Here is a 25,696-nt window from a genome sequence, read left to right as displayed (position 1 = left end):
GGTTGGTCGTAACTTTTCTTTCAAGGAGCAAGCGTCTTTAATTTCATGGCTGCAGTCACCATCTGCAGTGATTTTGGAGCCCGCAAAAGTAAAGTCTCAGACTCTTTCTACTGTTTCTCCATCTATTTGCCATGAAGTGATGGGACCAGATGCCATGATCTTAGTTTTCTGAATATTGAGCTTTAAGCCAACTTTTCAGTGTCCTCTTTCACTTTCATCAAGAGGCTCTTTAGTTCTTCTTCACTTTCTGCCATGAATGTGGTGACATCTGCATATCTGAGGTTATTGATATTTCTCCTGGCAATCTTGATTCCAGCTTGTGCTTCTTCCAGCCCAACGTTTCTCATGATGTACCCTGCATATAAGTTAAATAAGCGCAGTGACAATATACAGCCTTGACCTATGCCTTAATCTTTGGAACCAGTCGGTTGGTCCACGTTGAGTTCTAACTGTTGCTTCCTGACCTGCATACAGATTTCTCAAGAGGTGGGTCAGGTGGTCTGGTCTTCCCATCTCTTAAAGAATTTTCCAGAGTTTGTTGTCATCCACACAGTCAAAGGCTTTGGCATAGTCAATAAAGCAGAAATAGATGTTTTTCTGGAACTCTCTTGCTTTTTCCATGATCCAGCAGGTGTTGGCAATTTGATCTCTGGTTCCTCTGCCTTTTCTAAAACCAGCTTCAACATCTGGAAGTTCTTGGTTCACGTACTGTTGAAGCCTGGCTTGGAGAATTTTGAGCATTACTTTACTAGCGTGTGAGATGAGTGCAATTGTGCAGTAGTTTGAACATTCTTTGGCATTGCCTTTCTTAGGGATTGGAATGAAAACTGACTTTTCCAGTCCTGTGGCTACTGCTGAGTTTTCAAATTTGCTGACATATTGAGTGCAACACTTTCACAGCATCATCTTTTAGGATTTGAAATAGCTCCACTGGAATTTCATCACCTCCGCTAGCTTTGTTCATAGTGATGCTTCCTAAGGTCCATTCCAGGATGTCTGGAACTATGTTGGTGATCACACAATTGTGATTATTGGGTCGTGAAGATCTTTTTTATATAGTTCTTCTGTGTATTATTGCCACCTTGTCTTAATATCTTCTGCTTTGGTTAGGTGCATACCATTTCTGTCCTTTATTGAGCCCATCTTTGCATGAAATGTTTCCTTGGTATCTCTAATTTCTTGAAGAGATCTCTAGGCCTTTCCATCCCCCCCCCCCCCTATTTCTTTGCATTAATCCTTGAGGAAGGCTTCCTTAGCTCTCTTTGGTATTCTTTGGAACTCTGCATTCATGGGTATATCTTTTCTCCTTTGCCTTTCACTTCTCTTCTATTCACAGCTATTTGTAAGGCCTCCTCAACAATCATTTTGCCTTTTTGCATTTCTTTTCCTTGGGGATGGTCTTGATCCCTGCCTCCTGTACAATGTCAGTAACTTCTGTCCATAATTCTTCAGGCACTCTGTCTATGAGATCTAATCCCTTGAATCTGTTTGTCACTTCCACTGTATAATTGTAAGAGATTTGATTTAGGTCGTACCTGAATGGTCTAGTGGTTTCCCTACTTTTTTCAATTTCAGTCTGAATTTGCCAGTAAGTAGTTCATGGTCTGTGCCACAGTCAGCTCCCAGTCTTGTTTTTGCTGACTGTATAGAACGTCTCCATCTTTGGCTGCAAAAAACATAATCAATCTGATTTTGGTATTAACCATCTGGTGATGTCCATGTGTAGAGTCTTCTCTTGTGTTGTTGGTAGAGGGTGTTTGCTACGACTAGTGCATTCTCTTGGCAAAACTCTATTAGCCTTTTCCCTGCTTCATTTTGTACTGCAAGGCCAAATTTGCCTGTACTCCAGGTATTTCTTGACTTCCTACTTTTGCATTTCTTTTCCCTATAATGAAAATGACATCTTTTTTGTGTATCTAGAAGTTCTTGTAGGTCCATTCAACTTCAGCTTCTTCAGCATTACTGGTCGGGGCATAGACTTGGATTACTGTGATATTGAATGGTGTGGCTTGGAAATGAACAGAGATCATTCTGTCGTGCCTTGGCTCATCAATAGATTCAAATTCTTTCTATTGTATATGATCTCATTTTTACGTTAGATTTCAATCTTTCGGGGTTACTACTTCCAGCTTTGGAAACTGACCCTGAGCCTGAATTATGCCTAATGTAAGAGCTTGGTCTTGATATCCTTGACAATGGATACACCAAAACTATGTCTAACCCAAACCAATGATGTGTCAGTAGAAAGGGTTTCAGGCCCTCCCTTCTCATGCCAGTTATCCCCACTAGAAACAGAAGATTGGCAGCAAATGGCTTACTTAATTGATATAATTATCACATTTGAATCAAGACTGTTTTCTAGAGAAAATACATAACATTCTAACCATACTATATAACAGAACTAAATGAAGAGGAATATGATTTTTATGGATTCTTTTAAATCCATAATTGACTAATATAATTTCATTCTCTTATACAAAGCCAGAATCAACTGGAAGATAGATATCAAATAAATAGCTTGTAGCTTCAAAGAGCATAATGCCACTATTGCTCTTCTTTTCTTTCATAAACTGTCAGTTGAAACTCAACTTTCAAGAGTCTCTGGTTTCTGTCAGCTTCTGATACCCAGAACAGGATCTGCTGGAGTACCCTCAGAGAAACCCCCCAAATTAAGAACAACTGAAGTACAGCAAAAATGCTTTCCAGTTGGCTACCCTCCTCCTCTGTCCCTACTGAAACAAGTAATCAGTGCAGCCTCGACCTCTTACAGAATGGAGATTTCTCTATAGCAAACAGCTGGATCTGACATTCCCTTTCACTGCTGCGTTAGGCTTATCCGCAGTTACAACTTCAAAAGGGCAGCTACCTGAGCCAGGTCTGAGTCTCGCTTATCTGAAGCAGACTCCCTCTCAAAGTATGAGATCAGGCCCCACCTTCTCACTTCAAAAAACTGATGCTTTCTTTTGAGATTCAGCCATGATCTTGGTTCCTACTTCCCCTCGAAAACACAACCACACATAGATATCCCCCATAAACTCACACTTATCCTCACACTTCTGTGAAGCCTTGCCTGACATCCTCACACAGTGCTAGTTTTCTGCTTTCTGTGCTCTGGTCATGCATTTGTGTGTGTGTGTGTGTGCACACACATTCAGTTGCTCTGTCGTGTCCGACTCTTTGTGACCCCATGGACTGTAGCCCACCAGGCTCTTCTGTCCATGGGATTTTCCAGGCAAGAATACTGGAATGGATTGCCATTTTGTCCTCCAGGGGATCTTTGCAACCCAACAGCCCTTTCATAATACATCTACTATATTAGAATTATGTGTTTCTGTGCTTGTCTTCATTTTCAATGAGGGACCACGTTTTGTTCATCTTTGTCTGTCTGTTCCTCTATACTTCACCTCTGGCTCAGAGAAGAATATATTACCAGGTATTCACTCATTTGTTGAATAAAAAAATTACTGTATAGTTTAACTTTGTTAAACATATTTACTATCAAAAATCCACACAGATTTTTCAATTACCTATCTTTACCTGAATATATACATTTTCATACATGCATATTGCTTGTATATGTATGCTGCTGCTGCTGCTGCTAAGTCGCTTCAGTCATGTCCGACTCTGTGCGACCCCATAGACGGCAGCCCACCAGGCTCCCCCTTGAGAATCTTGGGATTCTCAAAGCAAGAACACTGGAGTCGATGAACATAATCACACATATATACCAATAACATCATATAGCACCTCTAGCATAATAAAAATAATTATATAAATTTAAATACAAGGGAAATTAGTTCATAAATTTTAATTTCCCAAGTGATATAGGAGAGACATGAGAAAGTAGATAAGGAAAGTTCTTGATTCATTCCCACTGCTAAATGTGATATTAGGATGCTCTGGGCTGAATTATGTCTTGACTTGAATCGGTAGAAACTAGGAGTGAGTGGGGAAAATGAGTGCATAATGTTTTAATCATTGAATTTAGTTCTTTTCATCCCTCCTTCCTTTCCACTGTTTCTTCTATCCATCTACCAATCCCATACATAGCAACTGTGTAATAGTAGTATATTAATATTGTTAGTTCAAATGGAAATGTGGGGTTGTATCAAATACTGACATTAAATATGTGTTCATCAATAGCAAGAAGAAAATTATCACTTTCATTAATACAGTACTGGGACTTTAGTTTTTACTTTTTTCCCCCCAAATATTGGCTATATTTCTTGTGTTTCAATTCTTACTTTTGATATACATACATCCATATTTCAAAGTAAGAAACAATAGGAAAATAGGTTTATTATTTTAGGACCTACAAGTATCTTCTTCTCTTAAAGACTAAGCCATAATTCTTTTTATCAAGGCTCCTCAGGAAAAAACTCATTTTCTGATCTAAAAATTTGTATCTAGAGGTGGGTAGGCACATCGTAATTGATGTGAAACGTATATTGTAAAATGGTCTGGTAAAATTTTTTCTAAATTACTTCCAGGCAAAGACTGGTATGCTAGTCTTTCCTACAAGATTTAAAAAATGTTAATTGGAATATATCTCTAATATATCTCATAATAAATTTCTAGAAAGTGAAAGTCACTCAGTCATGTCCATCTCTTTGCGACCCCATGGATTATACAGACCATGGAATTCTCCAGGTCAGGGATCCTGGAGTGGGTAGCCTCTCCCTTCTCCAGGGGATCTTCCCAACCCAGGGATTGAACCCAGGTCTCCCAAATTGCAGGTGGATTCTTAACCAGCTGAGCCACAAGGGAAGCCTAAACTTCTAGAACCACCCATTTGTCTAAATTACTTCATTATACAAGAGAGTTAATCTGTTTTTTTATTTTAAAACAATCACCAATTATAATCAAATAATTTTACATGAAAAAATTTATTTTTTTCTCCTGTTAGATGTAATCTCCTTTTTAACAATAAAATTTTGAATCAGAAATTTAAAAGGAGACTCCTAATAATCAAGTAGTCATATGCTAATTGTGGAAGATCACTACTATATCAAATAGAATAGGAAATAGCATAAATTTGCCTCCCAAATAAAGTCCAACTTACAGGATCCACAATGATTAATAGTCAGTTGTTAACAACTAGTTACCTGGTCTAAACTTATCTTTTAATTTTATCACAAGGACAACTATCTCTAAATGAAATAATTTACATAATGGTTTTAGAATGTGCAATGCTTGTTCACTCATATCATCACATTCAGTGCTTATCAGATAAGCATGGTAAGGACATTTTTTATTTTTTAAAGTGAAGGAAAGATTTTGTATATAGTGGGTGATATTCTTTTTCCATTCAACTACTATCACCTGTAAGTATAACTTAAGAAAGAAATGCATAAAAGTGAAATAGTATATATACAAATAATAAGTAAAATTAATTCAAAGATATTCAACATTTATTAGTGCCTACTGTATGTTCTGAGAGTTCAGTTATGAAAATAGGCACTGGGGGCAATAACTACCAAAGTTTTTAAAAATGGAAGGATTTAGCAAAGTAGGGATAAATGGGAAGGCAATCTAGAGAAAAGAATTCAAATAAGAAAGCTGTGAAGCTGAGGTGAGGCAGAACATATGAAGAAAAGAAAGCAAAGAATTTGCTTAAGCATCAGATTTAGATTAGCGATTAGTTGATAAGAAAGAAATATCCTCAGCACTTCCTCCTCTGTTCTTAAGGGGTGCACACTACAGTATTGCTGATTAGCCCCTCCATTCTTAAAGAACCCTTACAGAGCAGGGCAGCAGCCTGCAGAGTTCTACCCACATCATTCCCCTCAACAAATGATTACCCAGTTCAACTGAACAGCTCATTTTGGCACTAGAGGGTTCTAATATACCTCCCCCGACTTCCCTCTCTTCAACATCAAGACAAACTCCTATCGTGCCATTGTCTCAGTTAGGTTGAGGTTTCTTTATCTACAAAATGATAAGATGAAAGATTCATTTTTCAGGTCTAAAGTTAACTAAAACAAACCCTCTGGTTATGTAATGTAAAGCAATACATTTCTTATAATTCTAGGTTGTCCATAAAGACTTCTAGGTGCCCCAGGACCTCAGGTTGTCAAATAAATAGGAAGAATATTCTTCTTTGGCCTTTTTTTCTCTTACTGTGCTTTTTATTTTTTTCCCAATTTTGTTAGTCCCATATTAATAAGTAAGTATACTGCAAGTTTCTCATTATACTGTAATTTCACCCTAGCATGGAAATGCTCTTCTTGAGTAACAAAACAGTATTTTTTCACAGAAGCAATACCTAATGCACAATTCAATCATGAATTGTTTTGTAATCACTTAAGTCAGGAGAAATACCTCCTATTTATGAAATTTTTCTTGTGACTCTTATTCTTTACCATTTTGTGTCAAATTCTATGCAGATGTGTCTTACTTCCACCATTTTGGAGACAGGAACTATGTCCAACGTCCATGGTGCCCAGTAGAATGTTTCAGCATAATAGGTAATAGGTAAATATTTGCCAGATGCATTGTTATGTTGATGATTATTAATGGGAAAGAATTTAGAAGAAACAAGAAAAGCAAGAGTGGGTAAATACTGCAAAGGATGAGGTCTTGGCTATGTTTCTGAAGATAAAGGTATTTTTTAGAAAATTCACCTCAAGTTGTTTTCACTTCTTAGAACACTCCTTCCCTCATTATTAGTATGTACAAAGAAATCACCTTTCAGTGTTGAAAACACTGAAGCTGTTCATTCCATCCAAGATTCTTATCTTTTAGCAGATGAGGTTTCTGAAATCAAGCATAATTCTGACAAGCTTTTCAAGAGCTAAAGAGCTTAGGAAAAGCAAATAAAATGCTCTCTTAGCATATGAGAAGAGTGACATAAATTAAGAGTATGGGTAATGATGTAACCAACTGAAGTAAGTCCTTGTCTTTTACTACACAAATTTTTAACAATTTATGGCAAAGAAATCACACTATTCACCATAAACAGAATTCATTTTTAAGAAGTTTATATGTAAAAATAACCCCAAATAATTGAAGAGAACTGTTTAGTATAACCATTCTAAGTTATTAAAGCCAAGAAGAAGGAAAAAGAGGATGGAGTTAATGGAACCCACAGGCTACTGATGTGGCAGTTTATCAAATGTAGCTGTAATGAAAGATAAATAATACAGGCAATTCACACTTCATGAAAGGATAAAAGTGTCAGTGTGTAGGTACCAGTTTTACTGCAGGCCATAATCAGCAAGTAAACGAAAGTGCAATGTCTAAAAAGTTTATAGGCTTCTATGAAGGCCTCGTCTTGTCAGGTATTGATTTAGGTATTCAGACGACTTCACTGGTATTAAACAAATTGAGTGTTTGTGAACTTGGAGGACATGTTCTATTTCTCCCAACAAAAGTTGCCTCCAGCTTAAAGCTAAGTTGCTTCCATCACTTAAATTTGAGGAAGGGGAAGAAAATGCTGAAATGATATCTTACACAATTATTTTCTTCTTAAATAGAGGGCAATCCAAAGTGAACGTTTCATATTCTCCACCTTCTCCACAAACATGGACTCCATATTTCTTAGAAAGCTGAAAATAGGAAAAAAGAGAAACAGGAAACTTAAAATTTAGATAACAAAAATGTTAACTTATTTTGTCCTAAAAAAAATCCATGTTATAAACTTTAATTCCAAAACAGATTGTGAGCTATAGGAAAATGACTGTATATTTCTGTTTAAAAACTGTTAAAAACCATTTGAAGAATGTTATCATAAATCATAGCATTTTAAATAATCCCCAAATCCTTATAAAAAGATATATTGGACCAACATTTTTATGTATAATGAAAAAGCTTAAAGATTACTATAAAGTTTGACACTAGCTTTAGCTTCAAAAGGAGAAAAGATACTAAGTCATTATGTACTAAATGAGGATATATGCAGCCAAATTGTGCTTTCCCTGCCCTTTGACCTATATACGGAAGGGGAAAAAATGCATTTAGAAAATTTCTCAGACAACACAAGAGAATGTAATCTAAGGCCTTTCCTTGGGCCTATGAACAAAAGGAAGTCATAAACATGGTTATTATGCTTAAGGCTATTATTAGATCTAATGAAGTTCCAATGCTGCAGACAAGCCCTGGGAGGGTCTAACTCCAAGAAAGGTTGGAATAGCTTATAATGTTGTCTGATTAAACCTGAAATTAAAAAGAAAAATAAGCAAAGAAACAACCACTCCCCACCCTGACCCCATGCTTTGCATGAAATAGAAGTTGTTATTTAAATGATCCTGATACTGAGAATAAAATCCTCTCTTATTGGGCTGGAGCAAGGCTGGAATCAGAGCTGGGGAGCACTCTCACTAGCTGTGCAACAGAATCATTCTGGTCTTTCATGGAGGCTTTGTCACTGTGATTCTAGCTCCTTCATTCTGAATTTCATAGCTTTTCCTGCTTATAGCCTCTCGTAGCCCCAAATCCTCATAGCCCAAAGGAAGAGTGACTCCATTGATGTTCTCTGTTACTGCCAGTGCTGGGACTGTGGCCTAAGTTTTCAGTTTTACCTGCATAAATATTACACATTTATTTATTTGGTTATTTTTATAGTTGTGCTACTATTCCAACTCCATTACATTTCATCTATTGACTATGTGCCCTTAGGAATTGAAAGGACGGATCTATGAAAATTCTATTCCCTCTAAGGATCAGTGGTAATGTGAATGACCTATAAAGCAAAACAGCAAGAAAAGTGAGGGAAAGAAAATGAGGTGGCATTTAGTATATGAACTTGCAAAAACTTAGTAGATAAATTTTCACCATGGTGGGTCATGAAGTAGGGAACTGGAAAGGCAGAATTATGGCAGCCGGACATTATGAGAGCAGATAACAGGAATAGATTACAGTAGTAAACCAAATTAAATTAATGTCTGCTTTGCAGTAAAAATGTAGGAATAATAATGGGGTATGGATTTCAAGGGCGTTTCCTTGTTCTGTCAGCTAGTGCCCGACCCCTTCTGTGCTCATCTCCCTTCATTGGTCTTCTCATTCTAGTGACTTTCTGCCAAGGGAGCCTTCTACTCTCACCTTTATGGTCAGTCTTTTTTATGTGGGAATATATCTTAATAACCACAGACTTCTTTTTATTAGAAAAAGTATAATTGAAGCTTTGCAAAATTTCTATAATCTACCACAAAAACATAACTGGATTACTTTTTTAAATTAATGTTGGCATAGCTGTTATCCTACTGAAGTAATTCTGTTAGTCCCTAAGTAAAAATAATGTAAACTGCTATATTAAACCAACCAGCACTAGGAAATCTAAAATTTGGATGTATCCAGTGATATTTTCAATTCACATAGAACATTTCCATAATATTCAACCAGTCAGTTCTTCCAAAAACATTTACTGAATGGTGATTATTGGGCAGGCTTTGCTAGATGAAAAAGTTCCAGGAGTAAACAATGTCCTTGGTCTCTGGGAGCTTACTAAATATATTACACCCTATATTTCAATACCACAGTATGATGAAGCAGTGATGTTGATTCTGTAAATAATATGTGCAATCTCTTCCCCCTCTACCACTCGCTGACCAGCATGGACACAGATTCCAAGTCAAGAAAGATTCTACACAGACAGATTTCAGAATTCTAGAATCCATGGGTTCCAGATTCCAAGAGTGCAGTGGATTTTATGGCTGATGAACCATGAAGTAGCCTATAAATTCTTAGAATGTCTTTCGCAGACCCTCTAAACTCTATTAGCTTAAAGCTCTAGTAGACATAAGTGTTTAGAAAAATTCCATCTTTTTTGGCTTACGTTTGGCCAGTTCCAAGGCCCTTTGATGTCCTGAGAGAACCTCCTCAAGAAGCAAAGCCTAAGCTAGCCACTTCCTTAAGGAATCTTTGGCTAAGGCATAGCACTATGTTAGAAATCAACAACCTGGTAGCACAAAAGCGTGATGTGTGCATTTGACTGGGCTTCCCAGGTGGTGCTAGTGATAAAGCACCCGCCTGCCAACGCATCCGATCCCTAGATCGGGAAAATCCTTTGGAGGAGGGCATGGCAGCTCACTCCAGTATTCTTGCTTGGAGAATCCCATGTATGGAGGAGCCTGGAAGGTTATAGTCCAAGGGCCTGTAAAGAATTGAACATGATTGAAGCAATCTAGCATGCATGTGTGATCTGATTTTTTAAAAAAGGGGTCAGTTAATGTAAGTGGAGAATCTAGAGACATATTTGTGGTATGAGACGTTCAATCTGCTTTTCTAAAACATGTAAGCAAGTGTTGCTCATATCTACACTACTCATAGAAAGTAGCAACTTTATTCTGACATATCTCAGTTCTGTGTCTGGGTTTCAACTCAGAATTAGTATTATTGTAGGCCAGCACCTCCTCATTCCAAATACAGTTTCTGCAGTTCACTTTGATAGTTTCTCTGTCAATATCATTGTAATTGAAAATACTGGATAGGCTTTCCTAAGGTTTAGTTCCTTACTGAATTATCGTGATTCTTTCTATAATTTAAATGCATAAGATAGCAAACTATATTGAAAAATAAAAAAAAGTGTTTTTCAAGTTGCTTTTTCCCCACTAAAGTATGATATAAAGGATTAAGACATTTATTAAATAGTTTCAGTTGGTATATAAAAAGTGGAAGCAGACAACTGTTGTCACCATAACACCAAAAATATGCCAGATCAGCTACAAAACCACACCTTTGTGTTTTACATACAGAGATCTGAGAATGCAAAGGCATCTGGATGAACTAATAGCAGATCAGGGTAAGCTTTTCTGAGATGAGTGAAGATTCATGGCCACTTACCGAATGGGGGAACAGACAGAGTAGAAGCAAAGCTTCATGGATGTGGGATGTCTATCAGCATATGTGGAAAGCCAAACTCTTGTGGACCTCTGTGATGGATTATTAAGAGTCCTGAAGAGACCCAGGGAGTATATATAGCCTGCCAATTTTTTTTCAGAGTCTTAACTAAGTGCACACAGTGGCTACCCTCAGAAAACTGCCCCTCTCCAGGGCAGGAGAGGGGAGAGACAGAGATCCCTTTGAGAACACCTGCCCATCAAGTCTCTTCTTTTGAACTTTCAAGGTACCAAGGGGTGGTGACAGGGCAGGAAGATTGAGACATTTCAGCCAAGACTTGGAAAGACAGAGAGAAGGCAGAGAAAGGCTGAGAGTAGTAAGGCCTTGAAAAGGCACAAAACAGTGGAGAAGGACTTTAAAACATGGGGACAGGGAAGAGGGAAGAGGGAGAGAGAGATCTCTAGACTCATTGGAGAATAGATCACATGCCCTGACAAAGGGAGAACCTTTATGCTGCTTTCAAAACATTTCAAACAAGCAGCAAACTGAAACGAAACAAAAATCAAACCAGACTCCCCTCAACTGGAGAATAGACTAAAAAGAATAAACACCTCAGACTAGCTGTCACAGAGAGGAAGTGGTGTGACTTTTCTGGAGTAAATATTTACTTCAGTCTCTGTTGTTCTTTTTTATTCATTATCTACCATGAAATATATAAAACAAATTAAGAGATAAAAAGTGAAAAAGGTGACTATAATCAGGAGAAAAACAAACAAAATAGAAACAGACCCACACATTAACCAAATATTGAACCCAACAGACAAGGACTTTAAACATAAACTATATTTCACACCAGTCAGAATGGCTGCGATCCAAAAGTCTACAAGTAATAAATGCTGGAGAGGGTGTGGAGAAAAGGGAACCCTCTTGCACTGTTGGTGGGAATGCAAACTAGTACAGCCACTATGGAGAACAGTGTGGAGATTCCTTAAAAAACTGGAAATAGAATTGCCTTATGATCCAGCAATCCCACTGCTGGGCATACACACTGAGGAAACCAGAAGGGAAAGAGACACGTGTACCCCAATGTTCATCGCAGCACTGTTTATAATAGCCAGGACATGGAAGCAACCTAGATGTCCATCAGCAGATGAATGGATAAGAAAGCTGTGGTACATATACACAATGGAGTATTACTCAGCCATTAAAAAGAATACATTTGAACCAGTTCTAATGAGGTGGATGAAACTGGAGCCTATTGTACAGAGTGAAGTAAGCCAGAAAGAGAAACACCAATACAGTATACTAATGCATATATATGGAATTTAGAAAGATGGTAACAATAACCCTGTATACGAGACAGCAAAAGAGACACTGATGTATAGAACAGTCTTATGGACTCTGTGAGAGAGGGAGAGGGTGGGAAGATTTGGGAGAATGGCATTGAAACATGTAAAATATCATGTATGAAACAAGTTGCCAGTCCAGGTTCGATGCACGATACTGGATGCTTGGGGCTAGTGCACTGGGACGACCCAGAGGGATGGAATGGGGAGGGAGGAGGGAGGAGGGTTCAGGATGGGGAACACATGTATACCTGTGGCGGATTCATTTTGATATTTGGCAAAACTAATACAATTATGTAAAGTTTAAAAATAAAATAAAATAAACATAAACTATAATTATACATTAGAGATTTACTGGAAAAGATAGACAAAATTTATGAACAGAGATAAATTTGAGCAGAATTAGAAAACTAGGGGGAAATATCTTTAGGTTCATATTCTAGTTCCAACACTTATTGGGCATGGGACCTGGGATGACTTGCTTGTTCTCTGAATTTCCATTTGCTTAGGGAAAGCCTGCCTTCAGGGGGATGCTATATTAAAAGATATAATACGTATAAAGCTTTTAATCCAATGCCTAGTACATTCTTTATCTATTAATTTGCCCTACCCTTGGACCTTCTGCTCTTTATCTATATATACCTTCTTTGAGGATCATGACTCCTTCTATCACCTCTATTGCAAATGGCTCTCAAAGTGAAAACCTTAGTCATTAAACTCTCTCCCATGTATCGCCTCCCCCTACAACTCCAAATACTTACTGGGTGTTTTACTTGGGAGCATTGATTGGAAAGACTAAAGATCTCTTCAAGAAAATTAGAGATACCAAGGAAACATTTCAGGCAAAGATGGGGTCAATAAAGGACAGAAATGGTATGGACCTAAGAAGCAGAAGATATTAAGAAGGGGTGGTATGAATACACAGAAGAACTGTACAAAAAAGATCTTCATGACCCAGATGATCATGATGGTGTGATCACTCACCTACAGGCTAACATCCTGGAATGTGAAGTCAAGTGGGCCTTAGGAAGCATCACTACGAGCAAAGCTAGTGGAGGTGATGGAATTCCAGTGGAGCTTTTTCAAATCCTAAAAGATGATGCCGTGAAAGTGCTGCACTCAATATGCCAACAAATTTGGAAAACTCAGCAGTGTTCACAGGACTGGAAAAGGTCAGTTTTCATTCCAATCCCTAAGAAAGGCAATACCAAAGAATATTCAAACTACTGCACAATCGCACTCATCTCACACGCTAGTAAAGTAATGCTCAAAATTCTCCAAGCCAGGCTTCAACAGTATGTGAACTGTGAACTTCCAGATGTTCAAGCTGGTTTTAGAAAAGGCAGAGGAATCAGAGATCAAATTGCCAACATCTGCTGGAACATGGAAAAAGCAAGAGTTCCAGAAACACATCTATTTCTGCTTTATTGACTATGCCAAAGCCTTTGACTGTGTGGATGAAAACAAACTCTGGAAAATTCTTCAAGAGATGGGAATACCAGACCACCTGACCTGCCTCTTGAGATATTTATATGCGGGTCAGGAAGCAACAGTTAGAACTGGACATGGAACTGGTTCCAAATAGGAAAAGGAGTACATCAAGGCTGTATATTGTCACCCTGCTTATTTAACTTATATGCAGAGTACATCATGAGAAATGCTGGGCTGGATGAAGCACAAGCTGGAATAAAGAGAGAAATATCAATGCTGGGAGAAATATCAATAACCTCAGATATGCCGATGACACCACCTTAAGGCAGAAAGTGAAGAAGAACTAAAGAGCCTCTTGATGAAAGTGAAAGAGGAGAGTGAAAAATCTGGCTTAAAAACATTCAGAAAACCAAGATCATGGCATCTGGTCCCATCAGTTCATGGCAAATAGATGGGGAAACAGTGGAAACAATGGCAGACTTTATTTTTGGGGACTCCAAAATCACTGCAGATGGTGACTGTAGCCATGAAATGAAAAGACGCTTACTCCTATGACCAACATAGACAGCATATTAAAAAGTAAAGACATTACTTTGCCAAGAAAGGTCCATCTAGTCAAGGCTATGGTTTTTCTGGTAGTCATGTATGGATGTGAGAGTTGGACTATAAAGAAAGCTGACCACTGAAGAATTGATGCTTTTCAACTGTGGTGTTGAAGACTCTTGAGAGTCCCTTGGACTGGAAGGAGATCTAACCAGTCCATCCTAAAGGATATCAGTCCTGAGTGTTCATTGGAAGGACTGATGTTGAAGCTGAGACTCCAATACTTTGGCCACGTGATGTGAAGAACTGACTCATTTGAAAAGACCCTGATGCTGGGAAAGATTGAAGGTAGGAGGAGAAGGGGATGACAGAGGATGAGATGGTTGGATGGCATTACCGACTCAATGGACATGGGTTTGGGTAAACTCCGGGAGTTGGTGATGGACAGGGAGGCCTGGAGTGCTGCAGTCCATGTGGTCGCAAAGAGTCGCACACAACTAAGCAACTGATCTGAATTATTGTTTTAAATAAAACATAGTTCTTGATTTTTCCTCAAAATCTTCTCTCCCTGCTCAATTTCTATAATAGTTCAATCAAACTAGAAATACCCAAGTGGAGCTTAACTTCTTTTCCTTCTGCCACACAGCCTACATTTAAAATATTTCTTTTTTTTTTCAAGCAACAGGAATTCTACTTTATTGCTGGTGGAAACATAAAATGGTATAGCTACTTTGAAAGACAGCGTGTTAACTTTTTACAAAGCTAAACATGCCCTTACCATATACAATCCAGAAATCACACTCTTAGTTATTTACCAAAATGAGTTGAAAAATTATGTTCATACAAAAACGTGCAAGTGATTTTTTTTTAATATATATATTTTTTAATTTAATTTAATTTTTTAACTTTATAATATTGTATTGGTTTTGCCATATATTGAAATGAATCCGCCACAGGTATATATGTGTTCCCCATCCTGAACCCTCCTCCCTCCTCCCTCCCCATACCATCCCTCTGGGTCGTCCCAGAGCACCAGCCCCAAGCATCCAGTATCGTGCATCGAACCTGGACTGGCGACTCATTTCATATATTATATTATACATATTTCAATGCCATTCTCCCAAATCATCCCACCCTCGCCCTCTCCCACAGAGTCCAAAAGACTGTCCTATACATCAGTGTCTCTTTTGCTGTCTCGTATACAGGGTTATTGTTACCATCTTTCTAAATTCCATATACATGCATTAGTATACTGTATTGGTGTTTCTCTTTCTGGCTTACTTCACTCTGTATAATAGGCTCCAGTTTCATCCACCTCATTAGAACTGATTCAAATGTATTCTTTTTAATGGCTGAGTAATACTCCATTGCATATATGTACCACCACTTTCTTATCCATTCATCTGCTGATGGACATTTAGGTTGCTTCCATGTCCTGGCTATTATAAACAGTGCTGCGATGAACATTGGGGTACATGTGTCTCTTTCCCTTCTGGTTTCCTCAGTGTGTATGCCCAGCAGTGGGATTGCTGGATCATAAGGCAGTTCTATTTCCAGTTTTTTAAGGAATCTCCACACTGTTCTCCATAGTGGCCGTACTAGTTTGCATTCCCACCAACAGTGTAAGAGGGTTCCCTTTTCTCCACACCCTCTCCAGCATTTATTACTTGTAGACTTTTGGATCGCAGCCATTCTGACTGGCGTGAAATGGTACCTCATAGTGGTTTTGATTAGCATTTCTCTGATAATGAGTGATGTTGAGCATCTTTTCATGTGTTTGTTAGCCATCTGTATGTCTTCTTTGGAGAAATGTCTATTTAGTTCTTTGGCCCATTTTTTGATTGGGTCATTTATTTTTCTGGAATTGAGCTGTAGGAGTTGCTCATATATTTTTGAGATTAGTTGTTTGTCAGTTGCTTCATTTGCTATTATTTTCTCCCATTATACCTACACTGAAACCAAGCACCACACAAGGGCCAACAAGTTCCAGGGCAAGACACACCAAGCAAATTCTCCAGCAACACAGGAACATAGCCCTGAGCTCCAAGATACAGGCTGCCCAAAGTCACCCCAAAACCACAGACATCTCATAACTCGTTACTGGACACTTCATTGCACTCCAGAGAGAAGAAATCCAACTCCACCCACCAAAACACCGACACCAGCTTCCCTAACCAAGAAACCTTGACAAGCCACCTGTACAAACCCACACACAGCGAGGAAACGCCACAATAAAAAGAACTCCACAAACTGCCAGAATACAGAAAGGACACCCCAAACTCAGCAATTTAAACAAGATGAAGAGACAGAGGAATACCCAGCAGGTAAAGGAACAGGATAAATGCCCACCAAACCAAACAAAAGAGGAAGAGATAGGGAATCTACCTGATAAAGAATTCCAAATAATGATAGTGAAATTGATCCAAAATTTTGAAATCAAAATAGAATCACAGATAAATAGCCTGGAGACAAGGATTGAAAAAATGCAAGAAAGGTTTAACAAGGACCTAGAAGAAATAAAAAAGAGTCAATATATAATGAATAAGGCAATAAATGAGATCAAAAACACTCTGGAGGCAACAAATAGTAGAATAACAGAGGCAGAAGATAGGATTAATGAATTAGAAGATAGAATGGTAGAAATAAATGAATCAGAGAGGAAAAAAGAAAAATGAATTAAAAGAAATGAGGACAATCTCAGAGACCTCCAGGACAATATTAAACGCTACAAAATTCGAATCATAGGGGTCCCAGAAGAAGAAGACAAAAAGAAAGACCATGAGAAAATACTTGAGGAGATAATAGTTGAAAACTTCCCTAAAATGGGGAAGGAAATAATCACTCAAGTCCAAGAAACCCAGAGAGTCCCAAACAGGATAAACCCAAGGCGAAACACCCCAAGACACATATTAATCAAATTAACAAAGATCAAACACAAAGAACAAATATTAAAAGCAGCAAGGGAAAAACAACAAATAACACACAAGGGAATTCCCATAAGGATAACAGCTGATCTTTCAATAGAAACTCTTCAAGCCAGGAGGGAATGGCAAGACATACTTAAAGTGATGAAAGAAAATAACCTACAGCCCAGATTATTGTACCCAGCAAGGATCTCATTCAAATATGAGGGAGAAATCAAAAGCTTTACAGATAAGCAAAAGCTGAGAGAATTCAGCACCACCAAACCAGCTCTCCAACAAATACTAAAGGATATTCTCTAGACAGGAAACACAAAAATGGTGTATAAATTCGAACCCAAAACAATAAAGTAAATGGCAATGGGATCATACTTATCAATAATTACCTTAAACGTAAATGGGTTGAATGCCCCAACCAAAAGACAAAGACTGGCTGAATGGATAAAATATTTCTTGAATTTATTTACTGAATCAACAAATATTCACTCAGGACTTATTAAGTGCTAAATCCTATTCTATACATAAGACATGTGGCAGCGAATGAGACAAAGTAAACACTCCCTTCGTTTCTAACACCCTTCCTGATCATTTTGGTCTTGAACTATTACAGTAATCTCTTGTCTCCCTGCTTTATTTTCACCCCTCTCATCTACGGTACATGATATCAACACACTAACTTTCCTTAACAATATAAGAGATGGCATTCATCCTCTCAAAAACTTATGGTGTCAACCACTGCCTACTCAATAAAAATCAAGCTCTATAAACTGAGAGTCAAAAGACTTCAGCCATTTGATCCCACCCTTCACAAGAATACCAAGACATAAAGCTAATACAATAGGAAAATTAAAGATTCAAAAGAATCTTGACTGGCTGAAAAAAAACCTGAAGACTAAATCTTAAAAACTGAAATAAAAAGTAATAAACAGAAACCATAACATGCAGCTTCCTTCTGGTCTACTTACAGAAATTACTATTATTGCCTGTGGAGTTGTCCTGTCCTGCCTTGTGACATATTTCTGTATTGCATCACTATGAATTTCAGTGTTTGTCATGAGACTATAAGTTTCTAAATTTCTTAAACCCTCTGAAACCCATAGTTCTCTCCCAGTAGTGTGTGTAGCACATGGTACTCAAAGACCAAATGACTCTCTTCTCCATGGTCCAGCTATCCTGCATACTTCCAGAAAAGAGTCTAACTAGCCTTGTACTCACAGAAAGTAAGCCACCACCAAACAGAATTATCAAGTAAAAGGGAGGAGAGAGTTACTGATTGCTTTTGATATGCCCTTAGAAATAGGACAAAATAGGATCAACATTTTCTGTTTTTGGAACTCTAAAACTAAATAAAATTTACACATGGTAGTCAATACTTTTCTCATCTAACCCACTGAATCAAGAATGTTACTATTTTTACCCATTTGGGGAATGTTATACAGAAAAAGATTCAAATCAGATGATTATTTTATAAACCTAATATACCTGCTATTCTGTCTGACATTAGTCAAGTAGTCTCATCCTTCATATAAATGCAAAAAAAAAAAATAAAGCTAATAAAATCAGTAAAATAAAATTTCAAAAGGATCTTGACCAGCTGAAAAGAAATATGTTGCTGTTTTCTAACCAGAAGCAATAAGATCAGTTTTCACTTGTGTCACAATATAATTTTCATTGTATAAAAACATGCTCTTTGCTTCATATACATCTAAATTATGCTATGTTCTCTTTTGGATAAAATTTTTAGGGAAGGTGAACATTAATTTTTCAACTGACTATTGTTAAGATAAACTTTCTAAAACACATTTTGAACAGATGTGGCTGACTTGGGTCATTTCATGGCTTATAAGAATGTCTTGGAGTCTGAGCATTTAAAAAGTGAATTCCTAGAGTAAATGTAAAGGAAATTACTTATATGATTCTATTTTTTTCTGGTACATTTATTCACATAAACATTCATATTCATAATAATGCCATTTGAACTCTACTGATTATTGAACTGAAAAGGTAATGGGGCATCATGATTTCCCTGTTTAATTTTTTATCCCTTTAAAAGATTGTAATGATCATAGTTGTGAGAATTTCTTATTAAATCAAAATATTTCTTCTTTTAAACCTGTCTCATTTGCTGTTAGTAATCTTAAAACTGGAAAAAATAAAAGAAGGGCCACATGAAACTACACTTCCTTCATCCCTCCTACCACTTAGATAAAACCATGATGTTTATAGAACACACCATAATTTCTTATATAAATGATGTATTTAACATATAAAATTTCACCCTGCATATATTCATTCATAGCAGTTATTAAAGAAGTATTTATTGAATGTCTACTGTAGGTTTGGCATTGTTTTAAGTGCTGGGAGTAACAATAGGAACAGACATAAATTTTGCATGAAACAGCTTACTGTCTGCAGGTACAGGGAGAAAGTCAAACAAGCAGTTACAATAAAGGGTAGGGGTGGGTTTGGTGAATGCATGAAATGCAGTGGGACTACAAAGCATGGGATCTAACTGCAAGGACCTCAAAAGGCCTCTCAAAGAATCTAAAGGATAAGTTAACCAGGAAAGTCTGGAGGGAGAGATGGAAAGAGAAAGAGGGAGGGGGAGGGGGAAGGGGATGGGAAGGGAGAGAGGGAAAAGGCAGGAGAGATGAAAACTGCTCCAAAAGGAACAGCATGTGTTAAGTCCCAGAGTACATGACGGGTACTAGAAACTGAAATAGTTTGGCATTTGTAGTTAAGTTGCTAAGTTGTGTCTGATTCTTCATGACCCCATGGACTATGGCACACATGGCTCCTCTGTCCTCCACAGTCTCTTGGAGTTTACTCAGACTTATGTCCATTGAGTCAGTGATGCTATCTAACCATCTCATTCTCTGCAACCGCCTTCTCCCTTTGCCTTCAATCTTTCCCAGCATCAGAGTCTTTTCCAGTGAGTGACCTTCCAATGCATATTCAGGGTTGATTTCCTTTAGGATTGTCTGGTTTGATCTCCTTTCAGTCAAAGGGATTCTCAAGAGTCTTCTTCAGAACCACCACTCAAAAGCTTCAGTGCTCAGCCTTTTTTATGGTTCAATTCTCACATCTGTACACGACTACTTGAAAAATCATAGCTTTGACTATATGTACCTTTGTTGGCAAAGTGCTATCTCTGCTGTTTAACATTCTGTTTAGGTTTGTCACAGGTTTCCTTCCAAGAATCTTTTTGATTTTTGCATAGCTGAAGCATAACTAGATGAGTAATAGTGGAGAGATGAGGCTAAACACCTAGAAAGAGGACAGATGTTATGGAGCTTTATAAGCCATACTGAGTTATTATCCTCAGGTCAATGAGAACCCATGGGAATGTTCTAAACAAAGAATTGACCTGATCTCACTTGTCTTTTAGAAACATCATTCTGGCTGCATGTGGAGAATGGGCTAGAGGGTAGTAAGTCAAGAAGCAGAAAGAACTGAGAGGTCGCTGGAGGAATCTTGGCAGGAGGAAATAACCTGAAACAGGGAAGGAGCACTGAGGATGGAGAGGAGAGGGCAGATAGGTTGAGAGAGTTTTTAGCAGGTTTAAATAAGTGAATGGAGAAGTGAGGAAAGTTTTTTTTAAAATTAAGAAAAATTTGCAGCTTTCTGCATTGGGAAACTGGATGGATGGTGGTTCTGTTTACTGGTATTTCAGTACAAACAGCAATGGGCTGGGACACTGTTTAATGACCTTTTTCCCAAATTTTATGTATCATGTCATACGACTGATGTCTCAAATCTTTGTGATTATTTTCCTGAGGCTTCTACGTTACTGTGTTTTCTAAGCTACTGCTAGGCTTTTCCAACTCCTTTCCTTCCCGCTGCTCCAAAATTATAAATATCCTTCATGATTCTATGCTTTATTCTTCTTTATCCATTTATTCCTCCTGATAGCTTATGCAGTCCATGGGTTCGGCTAATCACCTTTAGGTTATTCTGTTACTGCAAAGTGTTGAACTGACGAACTGATGATTCGTCAGTACTGATGAACACTGTCACTACTAACTAAAGAAAATTTGCTTTATGCGTTGAAGTTAAGAAAATGATAAAATTATCTTATTTAATCTTCAAAATGACTTTTAAGAATAAAAAAGAGCATAGGCTCTGAAATCAGATAGATTTAAAGCATAAATTCCAGTTCTGAAACTTCCCAGCTCTGCAACTTTGGAAAAGTAACTCACCTTCTAAGTGATCCCTCATTTTTAAAATATAAAAATTAATAATAGCAACCTCATAGGCTTGTTACATAATTAAATAACATAATGCATAAAAAATACTTAGGTCAGAGCTGTAATACACAGCTTAACTATAAGAGTAGGTAAGGCAAATATTGTAGTGAGGCGCAGTGAAAGCAGGATTGTGTAATATATTGGTCAAAAGCAGTAGTTCTGGAGGCAAATTGTTCTCAGTTCACATCATCCTTCATTCACATCATAGCTCTGTCACTTTGTAGCTATGCAGTCTAAGGTCATGCAAACTCTCAGAGCCTCAGTTTACTGATCTGTACAATGGAGAAGACAACAGTACCTACCTCACAGGAGTGCTGTTTTCAGTAACAAAACCATGTGAAAAAAAGGTCCAATATATTACACAGCACACAGTAGATACTTGATGAAATGGTTACTAATTTTATTTCTTTTTCCTTTTCCAGAGACAAAAACTAAACTGATTTGCAAAGGACATGTAGCTTAGAACTAAACAAACTCATAATTTAAAGTTGTGTCCTAACTCATAAATAATAAACCTTAGTCTTTAGCCTGAACACCTCAATTGTGTGCCAACCTCATAGTTTTAAAAACACATGCTTCTGGTTTATAATTTAAAACCCTGTATATTTAAGACCAATCTTATCATGTTCCTTTTCAATCCTGTTCTCTGCAAACATGTGTGCTTCTTATTTCCCCAATTATTTGTGTGTGGATTAATCTTTGATTCTTCCTTTTCCAGCATGTAGCCATTTGATACTGATTTCTTTTTCATTCTTCCATCAGAATCTTTGTTTGTTCTGTGTCTCTATTCCTACATGCTTTAAGTCCTCAGACCTGTTTCAATAAGAGAATCTTAGACTCTTTTTGATTTCCAATTTCTTCTCTCCCAGTCCAGGAATACTGCCACCACACTAAATTTCCTGAGATATGTTTTAATAATAAATATCCCTGTTGATGAGCCTTCCATATCTTATTTCTCACCCCAAATCTCTTGGTCCATCTTTCAAGGCCCTTAATGACTGGGCCTAAATTCCCATCTCACCTGTTTCTTATTAATCTACCAACATGAGCTGTTAGTTTCATTTAAATAAAATTCCTTATTGTCCTTGCATGTGTTCTTGCCAAGCAGTCTACAGACTGATTCACTTTGTCGCCACCATCAATACAAAAAAGGTCTTAATGATCCAGAAAACCATGATAGTCAAGTGGGCCTTAGGAAGCATTACTACAAACAAAGCTAGTTGAGGTGATGGAATTCCAGTTGATCTATTTCAAATCCTAAAAGATGATGTTGTCAAAGTGCTGCACTCAATATACCAGAAAATCTGGAAAACTCAGCAGTGGCCACTGACTGGAAAAGGTCAGTTATCATTCCAATTACAAAGAAGGGCGATGCCAAAGAATGTTCAAACTACAGCACAATTGCACTCATTTCACATGGTAACCAGGCTTCAACAGTACATGAACTGAGAACTTCCAGATGTACAAGCTGGATTTTGAAAAGGCAGAGGAACCAGAGATGAAATTGCCAACATCCACTGGATCATAGAAAAAGCAAGCGAATTCCATAGAAATATCTATTTTTGCTTCATTGACTATGCCAAAGTCTTTGACTGTGTGGTTCACAACAAACTGGAAAATAGTACTCCGATCTCTTTAAAAATTCTCCAGGATGTCTGACTCTAGGTGAGTGATCACACTATCATGGTTTGTGATCTATCATGGTTTTCATCATGGCTAAAGAGCCTCTTGGTGAAAACGAAAGAGAAGAGTGAGAACCCTGGCTTAAAACTCAACATTCAAAAAACTAAGATCATGGCATCCAGTTCCATCACTTCATGGCAAATAGATGGGGAAACAATGGAAACAGTGGCAGACTTTATTTTCTTGGGCTCCAAAATCACTGCAGATGGTGACTGCAGCCATGAAATTAAAAGACATTTGCTTCTTGAAAGAAAAGCAATGACAAACCTAGACAGTGTATTAAAAAGAGACATCACTTTGCCCACAAAAGTCCATATAGTCAAAGTTATGGTTTTTCAAGTCATCATTTATGGATGTAAGAGTTGGATGATAAAGAAGGCTGAGTGCCAAAGAACTGATGCTTTTGATTTGTGTTAGAGAAGACTCTTGAGAGTCCCATGGACTGCAAGGAGATCAAACCAGTCAATCCTCAAGGAAATCAACCCTTCCAATATTCACTGGAAGGACTGATGCTGAAGCTGAAGCTCCAATACTTTGGTGCCACCTGATGCAAAAAGCTGACTCAGTGGTAAAGACCCTGATGCTAGGAAAGATTGAGGGCAGGAGAAGGGGACAACAGAGGATGAAATATTTGGATGGCATCATTGACTCAATGAACATGAGTTTGAGAAAGCACCACGAGATACTGAAGGACACGGAGACCTGGTGTGCTGCAGTCCATGGGGTACAAAGAGTTCGAGATGACTGGGAGACTGAACAACAAAGTATAAGTTTCATCCATCCTTTAGACCAATTTAAGTTCTAAGACTCCCATGACATTGCTTCCAACTATTCCAGGTCAGGTGGTCATCTTCCATTTTTAGCTTCCAATTACATTTACAGTAAATACCAACTGGGCTTTATCTGATCAAAATTATTAGGATCCCTCCTCATAAGACTCTAAATTTAATGCAAAAATACCTTTTTTTACTTATTTTACAGTACACACTCAATGAAATGTGAGGAACATGTTCATGATAATATATTGGAACAGCCACTAACTATGGAGGATCTTCATTTCTTCTCTTTAACTGCAAATATTAATGGGCTCTACTGCTGAGTCAAATTCCTTAAAGTACACCTTTCAGAATTTTCCTCCCTTCCTCTAAAACCTTCGGTTGCTCGTTGCTTAGATAATTAAATGCTCAATTCAGTATTCAAAATTTCTCACAATATGGCTTCTAAATTTTTTCTCAGTTTCCTCTCCAAGTACTTAAGATATATTCCAAACAAGCCAGCCAGTCAAAAGTTCTGTCCCCATTCTTAAAGTCCAGTATGGCTGTCAATTTACCTCTCAATTTATTCAGAATTCTCTCAACAACATACAATGTTTTCTTTGAAATTCTTTGGTACATATTATATACTATCTTAGAGTACATTTTTTAATTTAACAACTTTCATTATATTTTTAGTTGGAGGATAATTGCTTTAAAATATTGTGTTAGTTTCTGCCATACATCAACATGAATCAGTCATAGGTATACATATGTTCTCTCCCTCTTATACCTAGACTATGGCCTCACTGATTCAATGAACATGAGTTTGAGCAAACTCTAGGTGACAGTAAGGACAGGTAAGCCTGGAATGCTGCAGTTCATGGGGTCACAAAGAGTTGGACATGACTTAGTGACTGAACAACATTTTAATACTTCTTGTAAATTATAAGAGTCACTGAATATCTCAGCCATAAGCTCCACATATCCTTCCAACTCTGTTATATTCAAAATTTAAAAAATTCCTCTCAAGGATATTCTACCTTCCTCTTAACTTTCAAGGTCAGTTATAGATTTTCCTTTCCATAAGTTCAGCAGTGTAGGGAATAAGGCTTAGAGTTCCACCTCTCACCCACAACATCAAATCACTTTAGTGAAATTCTTTGTCTTTTGCATTGTTAAGTGATAGGTAGCTTGGACTGTAAATTGTTCTTTTGTCAAACTCATAAGGAAGACAAGTTAACTCATATAAAAGAGAACTTGAAATAGAGCTTTAAGCTTGAAGTTAGCATTACAAGTATCCTGCTTAGGCTCTTATAGCAGCCAGCTAAGCAGTATACTCCTTAGTCAATACATATCTGCTTACCTTTGACTCAAGACTAGAAGTCAGATTTCCCAATTCTATGTGAATAGAATAGCTCTGGAAAAAGCAACCAGATCTACATAGTCACCATTTTTATATAATATGATTTCATCTTCCATTTAGCAAACAACTTTTACTTGGAAGATCTTAATAAATCTCTTGATTAAAGAGTAACCACTGCTGATAAAGATAGTGAACTGAATCCATGCACCTACTCCCACCCCCTTCTAAAACTTCCATGGAAGGTATTTCATAAAAAGGCATAAATTCAAAAAAGATGGGGAAAATCAGAGAGCAAGCAACAGAATCAAGAACATTGGAACCTAAGCCAACAGGGGAGCATGCAAAGGACTGACCCAATTTATACAGGAAATTAACTCTTTACTCTAAAGCAATAAAGTAAGGGATTGATGGCACCAGTTACTTCTGAAAGTAAAGAGAAAATGTGAAAAGGACACCAAAATAAGAGGTATAGATTGGCAGTCTTTTTAACAAGCAGTCAGATTCCCTGGAGAAGGCAATGGCACCCCACTCCAGTACTCTTGCCTGGAAAATCCCATGGATGGAGGAGCCTGGTAGGCTGTGCTCCATGGGGTTGCTGAGGGTCGGACACAACTGAGCGACTTCACTTTCA

At 37.6% G+C, this 25,696-nt stretch overlaps 1 protein-coding gene across 1 annotated transcript in view; it reads right to left on the bottom strand.

Moving 5' to 3' along the window:
- DPH6 (diphthamine biosynthesis 6) overlaps window positions 1–25,696 on the bottom strand; it is a 191,254-nt gene that overhangs the window by 4,169 nt on the left and 161,389 nt on the right. Inside the window, exon 7 of the mRNA XM_006057193.3 lies at window positions 7,453–7,547. Coding sequence (XP_006057255.1) covers window positions 7,453–7,547 — 95 coding nt within the window. The remainder of the gene's footprint in view (window positions 1–7,452; window positions 7,548–25,696) is intronic.

Source organism: Bubalus bubalis, chromosome 11 (genome assembly GCF_019923935.1).
Source record: "Bubalus bubalis isolate 160015118507 breed Murrah chromosome 11, NDDB_SH_1, whole genome shotgun sequence".
Lineage (NCBI taxonomy): Eukaryota > Metazoa > Chordata > Mammalia > Artiodactyla > Bovidae > Bubalus > Bubalus bubalis.
Note: the sequence above shows the minus strand (reverse complement) of the source record. Positions and strands in the feature narration are given on the sequence as shown.